The sequence below is a fragment of the Bubalus bubalis genome, chromosome 11 (genome assembly GCF_019923935.1).
Source record: "Bubalus bubalis isolate 160015118507 breed Murrah chromosome 11, NDDB_SH_1, whole genome shotgun sequence".
In the NCBI taxonomy this organism is placed as follows: Eukaryota; Metazoa; Chordata; class Mammalia; order Artiodactyla; family Bovidae; genus Bubalus; species Bubalus bubalis.
In genome coordinates, this window is record NC_059167.1 from 78382224 (window position 1) to 78390758 (window position 8535).

Genomic DNA, 8535 nt, shown 5'->3' on the forward strand with positions numbered 1-8535 from the left:
GGTGATTTACATCATCTTCTGGCCAGAAGGCCTATTAACATTTTATGACTCTTGACAAAGACTTATCAACAAAGACTTATTTTCTCTAAGAGTAATTATTTTAAGGTTTGACACTATCTTCCGAAGGTATTAGATAAAATTACCTTCCTATAGGGCGGATGTGTAATGGGTTTACAACAAAGGAAATAATTTATTACCTTAAGGGTCTAAAGTTACTAACACCAAGGCCACTACTTTTTTTTCTACATACCAACTATATTAATTAATACACATTCAAGGATACAATACAGGGGATGTGAAAACTTGGCAACAAGCATTGGCTTATCAATGAAATCTTTTACTAGTCTTTATTCTGACAGTTTCTAACTCTCTGAGAGGCTCTAAGCTATTTAAATATCTTAAACTTCCCGGCTGGAGACTGTAAACAATCTTATGCATAGCTGTAGGAGTCCGGGTAAACTTGTCAGGCGAGTTACAGAGCCATCTGAGGGGTTTGGATTTAAACACTCCTAATTGCCCAGGAACTTTATTAATTGGAGCTGTAAGTTAACTCTTTGACAGAGAGAGCGAGATGGTGGTGGGGGACAGCCCCCAGTAAAGTCAGAGGTGAGAGCACAAAGCAATAAAGTAGGCAGACTCTGGTTTTTGGGGGGTAGATGCTTGAGAATATCCGGGGGGACTCCTGAGGCTTGATCCCGCCTTTGCGTATGCCGAGCCTCCTTCCTCATGACCTTTGTCACGAGTGGAATGTCTCTCTCCGGCTCCCAGCAGTTTGCTAATATATTGTTGAGGAGTTTGCCTCTAGGGATATCAGGGATATTGGCCTGTAACTTTACTTTCTTATAGTGTCCTTGTCTGATTTAGGATCAGGATAATGCTGGCCTCATAAAACAAGCTTAAAAGTATTCCCTTTTCTTCATCTTTTTAAATATTTGAGAAAGATTGGTATTAATTCCTATTCAAATGATTGATAGAATTCACCAGTGAAGCCACCTGGCCCTGGAGTTTATTTTTGATCACTGCTTCAGTCTCTTTGTGTGTGTGTGCCTGCTAAGTCGCTTCAGTCTTGTCCATCTCTTTGCAACCCTATGGACTGTAGCCCACCAGGTTTCTCTGTCCATGGGATTCTCCAGGCAAGAACATTGGAATGGGTTGCCATGCCCTCCTCCAGGGAATCTTCCCCACCCAGGAATCAAACCCAGGTCTCCTGCATTGCAAGTGGATTCTTTACCAGCTGAGCTACCAGGGAAGCCCTTCAGTCTCCTTACTAGTAATTTATTTGTTTGTAAGTCTTTCTGATTCGGTCTTGGTTGATTGTTTTTAGAAATTTATCAATTTCTTTTAGGTTCTCCAAATTTTTAGCCATATACATAATAGTGTTGTGATCTTTTGTATTTCTGTGATATCAGTCATAATTTTACTTATTAATTTCTAATTTTATTTATTTGAGTTCTCTTTTTTTTTCTTAGTGAGTCTATCTAAAAGTTTGTGCATATTGCTTATCTTTTCAAAAATCAGCTCTGAGTTTTGTTGATTTTTTTCTATGTCACTTTAGTTTGTATTTTATTTATTTCTGTGTGATCTTTGTTACTTTCTTTCTTCTATAACTTTGAGCTTAGTTTGTTCTGCTATTTTAGCTCATTGAGGACATCTTCTTCTGTTTCTCCATTTTCCTTGACTCTCTGTGTTGGTTTCTGTGCATTAGATCAAATAGCCACTTTTCTCAGTCTTTTTTTTTTTAATTTTATTTTATTTTTAAACCTGAAACACTGTATTAGTTTTGCCAAACATCAAAACGAATCCGCCACAGGTATACATGTGCTCCCCATCCTGAACCCTCCTCCCTCCCCACACCATGCCTCTGGGTCGTTCCAGTGTACCAGCCCCAAGCATCCAGTATCGTGCATTGAACCTGGACTGGCAACTCGTTTCATACATGATATTACACATGTTTCAATGCCATTCTCCCAAATCTTCCCACCCTCTCCCTCTCCAACAGAGTCCATAAGAGAAGATGAATCTTATCATTCAGCCTAGCCCTAGCTCTTTGTTGTCTCTTAAACTTGTGTGATTGCCCAAGTAGCCTTCTTTGTTCTTAGTGGCTCCTAGTAGTTGAAAGTGTGCCAAGACCTGTCAATGCCTGAAAGGGGGGTGGGGAGTCTCAGTCAGTACCTAGATGCAGATTGGTTGGAAGCCAGACCATCAGTGAATAGCTCTTAAACTATACAAATAAGCCTCGTTCAGGGAAAAGCTGGGAAATGGGTGTGTCCATTAGCTCCCTCTGCAATGAGCTCTGGGAGGGATGGCCACAGCGAGTCTTTGTGAACCCATTAGAAACTGTTTCTTTGTTTGGTATAGTCTTGTGGGTTTCATGGATGCAAGCCCCACTGGCTTTTAGAGGTGAGTGCTTTGGGGAACTGTCTCATATGCAAATCCTAAAAGTTAGGGTGCTGGGTGTTGGATCTAAGCCCTGCACACCGCAAGGATAAGGTAGGACTTGTGAGTCCCCTCAATTTTTCGTTGCCATATTAAGGGTCTTATGGTGAGGCTGTGTCTCTGCCTCTCTTACATATGCGTATGGCTGGGCTGAGTCTTCATTACTGCCTATAGTCTGTCTCTACTTACTGTGAGTGGGGGCTACTCTCTGGTTGAGGTGCACAGGCTTTTCATTGTAGTGGCTTTTCTCTCTCTTTTTTTAAGGTGGCTTCTCTTGTTGCTGTGCACAGGCTCTATGCACATGGGCTTTAGTAGTTGTGGAGCATGGGCTCGGTAGTTGAGGCTCACCTGCTCTGGAGCATGGGCTCAGTGGTTGTGGTTCAGTGGCTTAGCTGCTCCAGGACATATGGGATCATCCCAGATTAGGGATCGAACCCATGTATTCTGAATTGGCAGGTGAGTTCTTAACCCCTGGAGCTTCAAGGACCTCCTTTTATTAACTATTTTGATATATATATATTTTTTCTTGTTCACCTGATGTGTAGGAGTCATGTAACTAGTTTTTGGATTTCTTTGAGAAAAAACTGTATGTAGTTGTAGATTTGATGTGTCTGTGGGAGAAAGTAATTTCTGTAGCCTCATATGTTGCCACATCGATCCAGAATCTCCTCTATATCAATTTCTTTTAAAGCAAGGCAAGATTTAATTTAAAAATTTATACAGCTCAGGATTTGTCCAGGGAATAGCTCTACAAGGATTATTCATAATTTCAGATGCTCTGTTCTTCTGGAGGAAAAGATTTCAAAGTGAATGTCAGATTTCCTACCACAGTCCACAGCCAAACTCTTCCCTATGGTTGGACTAATGCTAACTTATGGAAGTCTTTCCTCCTCTTCTTATCCATTACTCTACAGTCTAGTAGTAACTTTTACTAAAGAAACATTCATGTTTTGCCACATGGCACTGTCCATTTCTGGGAATAAGGAGATTGCTGCAAGGCCAGGCTTAGCAGAGTCTGCAATAGCAAGCATCTGATATTTTATTTACATATTTATGTATTTATTTGTCTCTTTCTCCAGCCCTTGTGCTTAAATGTTGCTTTCAGAAAGAGTTTTCCTTTGTGAGAGCTGAACTAAAATGGATGATTTGGCTGATGAACTCTCTGGCCAATTAAAAAGGCTAGAGAAGATAAGAAGGAAAAATTTTACTCCTCAGTTGCTTAGCAGAGTCAATCATGGCATTTTCTTCTTTCAAGGAGACTAAGCTTGTTTTTGAAAAAAATGTTAGAAACATCTAACTTCTTCAAATTTATTCAAAATGACTCAATGTGTGCTGAGAAGATGAATGGAATTCTGAGCTCTACATTTTCACTGTGTCTGCTTTTTGCTAATCCACATAATTTTTGTTTGGGAACACCTTTGGGACTTTATTTATTTCACCTATTGCTGTTTGTGAGTCAGAGTCTCCCACAGATACAGGACAAAAGAGGATTTGACTAGTTGGTTTAGCAGTTGGGGATCTGACCACAAGATGGCAGAGCACTTTTGTCAAGGAAGACTATGTGAATGCTTCCTTTTGGTTGACTCTAACAGCAAAAGCAGATGCCTGTGTTGAAACGTTAAGAAACCATTGTGCTTTAGAGAAAAGGAAGAGATAACCTAGTAATAGAAGTGGCTCTCCTGGCTGGAGATCGCAGGTCCCAATTTGGAGAACAATGAAGACACCTACAGGACCTTGGTTCCTCTTCTTGTGGCTGCAGCTGGACTGTGAGTGCAGAACTTTTGTGAACAGGGTGTTTTAGTAAATATTTATTAGAAGTCTGAGGAGAAGACTGGTCTTCTCTGGATTGCCTGAAATTACTGTAGGGGAAAAAAGCAAACTCTGGAAAATGGTGATAACGATTTTGTATGGCTTTCTTTTCTTTTTTTTTTTTTTACAGATAAGAGTAGAGGAGAAAAAGTGGAGCAGTATCCCTCCTTCCAGAGTGTCCAAGAGGGAGACAACTGTGTTATCAACTGCACTTATACAGACAGTGCCTCCACTTACTTTTTTTGGTACAAACAAGAACCTGGAAAAGGTCTGCAGTTGCTTATACATACTCTTTCAAATGTGGATAAGAAAGAAGGACAAGGACTCATTGTTTTATTGAATAAGAAGAACAAGCATCTCTCCCTGAACATCACAGCTACCAACCCTGGCGACTCAGCCACCTACTTCTGTGCTACAAGAGCACAGTGGTCCCCAGGCACCTGCAGCCTGTACCCAAACCTGAGCTGAAGCCCCAATCTTTTTTTTTCTTTGTCACAGAGATTGTCAGATATTTTGCTGTACCACTGCATTTTAAATGTATAGACATTCTATACATCCCTCAAAGAAAGTGAGTTTCAAGATGGCCCAAAAAGTGTTAGAATATTTTGAATGATTGCTCAAGGGTAGTTAGTGGTTTCTTAGTTGGATATTTGGACTTTAGGATTGATTTTATGAGTACCACTCAGAGTTCTCCCCTTCCAAGGACATCTCGGTGTCAATGTCAAAGATCACTCTTCTTGATGGAAAGATACTTATCTTTTGAGTGTATCATTTATTAACTTTTCCTGATTTTAAAATATTAACTATGTGATACAGAAAAAAAAAAGCCCAAAATACAAAATAGAAAGTTAAAATGTGATCCTATCATTCAGATAATTCATGGCTAATATTTAGTATACCTTCTTCATTAAAATCTTGTTAAAAATTAGGGGCATATAGACTGATATTTTGAATTATTTCCACTTAATATTATAATCCTAATCTAAACATTTCGTATTTGTAAATCTTATAAAACCTAGTTTATTATGATTTCATGGGTAATTTTATGTCACCATTTTATTTCTTCTTACATCATCCCCTTGCATTTGTGGTAAAAGGCAATATTTTTTTCTGATGTTACCCTTTAAATAGTTTTAAAAATGAGGTAGCCATATTTATGGGCTTCCCAGGTGGTGCAGTGTAAAGAATATGCCAGCCAATGCAGGAGATGTAGGAGATGTGTGTTTGACCTCTGGGTTGGAAAGACTTCCTGGAGTAGGAATGGCAACCCACTGCATTTTTCTTGACTGCAAAATTTCCAGGGACAGAGGAGCCTTGTGGGCTATAGTCCATGGGGTCACTAAGAGTTGGACTCAATAGCATCTGAAAACACACACGCAACTATATTTATGGCAATGGCTATCAAAATAATTTATGCTAATAACTAGTATAAAGACAGTGAAAATTGAAGGAATGGACTAGGAAAAGAAGAATTTGAGTAAAACAGAAAATGAGTTCTAAATTAATGGGCAGAACAGGATTATTTCCCCAATTGTGTTGTATCAATTGTTTAGATCAGAGGTTCTCAGACTTTCTCCTGAAGCATCCCTACAAAGGAGGGAAAATAAACATGATCATTTCCTTCCTGGAATCTGGACAATGAGGCGCAGTGGTTCAAAGTAGTCTGCTGTCAGTGCAAACAGTCTCATATTTACTTTAAAACATTGGAGTGATCATTTTTATTTTACTGTAGCTGAGCACCGAAGAATTGATGCTTTTGAACTGTGATGTGGGGGAAGACTCTTGAGAGTCCCTTGGACTGCAAGGAGATCCAGCCAGTCCATCTTAAAGGAAATGAGTCCTGAATATTCATTGGAAAGACTGATGCTGAAGCTGAAACTCCAATATTTTGGTCACCTGATGCGAAGAACTGACTCATTTGAAAAGACCCTGATGCTGGGAAAGACTGAAGGCAGCAGAAGGGGACAACAGAAGATGAGATGGCTGGATGGCATCACTGACTTAATGTACGTGAGTTTGAGTGAACTCCGGGAGTTGGTGATGGACAAGGAGGCCTGGCGTGCTGCAGTCCATGAGGTCGCAAAGAGTCGGACACGACTGAGAGGCTGAAATGAATTGAACTGATGTCCATATTAATTTTAAATAATTTATCAATTTGACTGTTCTTTCGTTTTTCAGTGATAATAGTGCTCCCAGATGCTGCATTGTATGTATCTCAGGTTTTGTCTTGAAGAGAGCAATACTCTAATTTGAGAAGCACAAAGTTGAACATTTGGTGGAAAACAAGTGTTGCCAAATCACCAGGTAATCAATAAATATTGATTAACAAACAAATGAAGTACCTTACATGAGGAATTAAGTTCCAGAGATATTACAGTATTTAAGTCACGAAGTTATTGGTTAAAAATGCAAATGCATATTAATTGAGAAAGTGAATAGGAAAGACTTTCTGAACTTCAAAATGATGGAAGAAATAAACGGAAAATAAAAGATTTGATTACTTAAATATTAAAAGCTAATATAGTCTCTGAAAAAAATCAAAATTATTATGCCCCAATCACACCAGGACTTCCCTGGTGGCTCACCTGGTAAAGAATCCATCTGCAATGTGGAGGACCTGGGTTCGACCCCTGGGTTCAATCCCTGGGTTAGGAAGATCCCCTGGAGAAGGGAACAGCTACTCTAATACTCTGGCCTGGAGAATTCCACGGACTGTATAGTCTATGGGGTCGCAAAGAGTCAGACATGACTGAGCAACTTTCGCTTCACTTCACTTCAATCACAGTTAACTGTTAATTTGCTTTTGACAGCAGATCAGTAATTTTTATAAATAATTTTTAAATGCATTAAAAGAAAAATATTAATATCCAAGTAGGTAAATGTACAGAAGATATGATGAGGTAATTTACACAGAAAAAGCAACATAGTTCACAAATATGGAAAATGTTTAAACCTACTGGTATTTGTAATAACATAAATTATTGTTGTTCAGTGGCTAAGTCATGTCTGACTCTTTGTGACCCCATGGACTGCAGCATGCCAGACTCTCCAGTCTTTCACTGTCTCCCTGAGTTTGCTCAAACTCATCCATTGAGTCGATGCCATCCAGCCATCTCATCCTCTGCTTCCCCCTTCTCCTCCCACCTTTAATCTTTTCCAGAATCAGGGTCTTTTCTAATGAGTCAGTTCTTCACCTCAGATGGTCAAAGTACTGGAGCTTCAGCTTCAGCATCAGTCCTTCCAATGAATATTCAGGGTTGATTTCCCTTAGGATTGACTGGTTTAATCTACTTGCAATCCAAGGGACTCTCAAGAGTCTTCTCCAGCACCATAATTTGAAAGTATCAATTCTTTGGTGCTCATCTGTTTTTATGGTCCAACTCTCACATCCATACATGACTACTGGAAAACCATAGCTTTGATTATATGGATCTTTGTCCACAAAGTGACGCTTCTGCTTTTTAATACACTGTCTAATTTTGTCATAGCTTTACTGCCAAGGAGCAAGTGTCTTTTAATTTGATGGCTTCAATCACAGTCCACAGTGATTTTGGAGCCCAAGAAAATGAAATCTGTCAGTGTTTCTACTCCCCCCCCTTCTATTTGCCATTAAGTGATATAAATGTAAATGGATAACTTTAAAAAGCCTATTAGGGAATTATAGGAATAATTTAATGGCAATTAAAAAAAAGAATTTGGACATGATACAGTGATATCAACATGCTCTAGTGAGAGAATACATCTCCAAGCAATTTTGGAAACTCTTAAAAAGTAAAATTGATTTTTCACAATTTATTTTTACTTTCTTCTTATTATTTTTAAACATTTATTTTTAAACTTATTTTCTTTGTCATAATTTTCTATAGAGAATCTGTCTTCAGGAAAACTTCAATTTATAAAAAAAATAATTATTTACAAAGGTATTTATAAAGTTATTTATACCATTCAAAAATTAAAACCCAAAATGTATAATCTTGAGAGGATTAACCAGCCAAATGGAATATTATATAATAGCAAATAAATGGTATTTATAAAAAAATCTACAATGATCATTTAAAAATGATAGTTGGGAAGAATCAAAATACTAACTGTAGTGATTGCTACATAGTAAAAACATAAATAGTGTAGAGGCTGGAAAGTAATACACAAAAACACTGACAATACATATCTTTTCTTGATAGGATGAGTAATGATTCTTACTTTTTCATTCTATTTTCTGTATTTTCAAAACTTGAATCTTGTTTGATATAAAGTAGTCCTAATCCATCACTTTCTGTAAGTTCTCTAAAA

General features: G+C 38.2%; 1 gene segment (V, D, J or C); it reads left to right on the forward strand.

Annotated features, from left to right (window-relative positions):
• The first annotated feature begins 3940 nt into the window (after window positions 1–3940).
• Window positions 3941–5163, forward strand: LOC112588016. The segment is given in 2 exon segments: window positions 3941–4202; window positions 4376–5163. Coding segments are annotated over 2 exon segments (390 nt in total).
• The last annotated feature ends 3372 nt before the right edge of the window (window positions 5164–8535 follow it).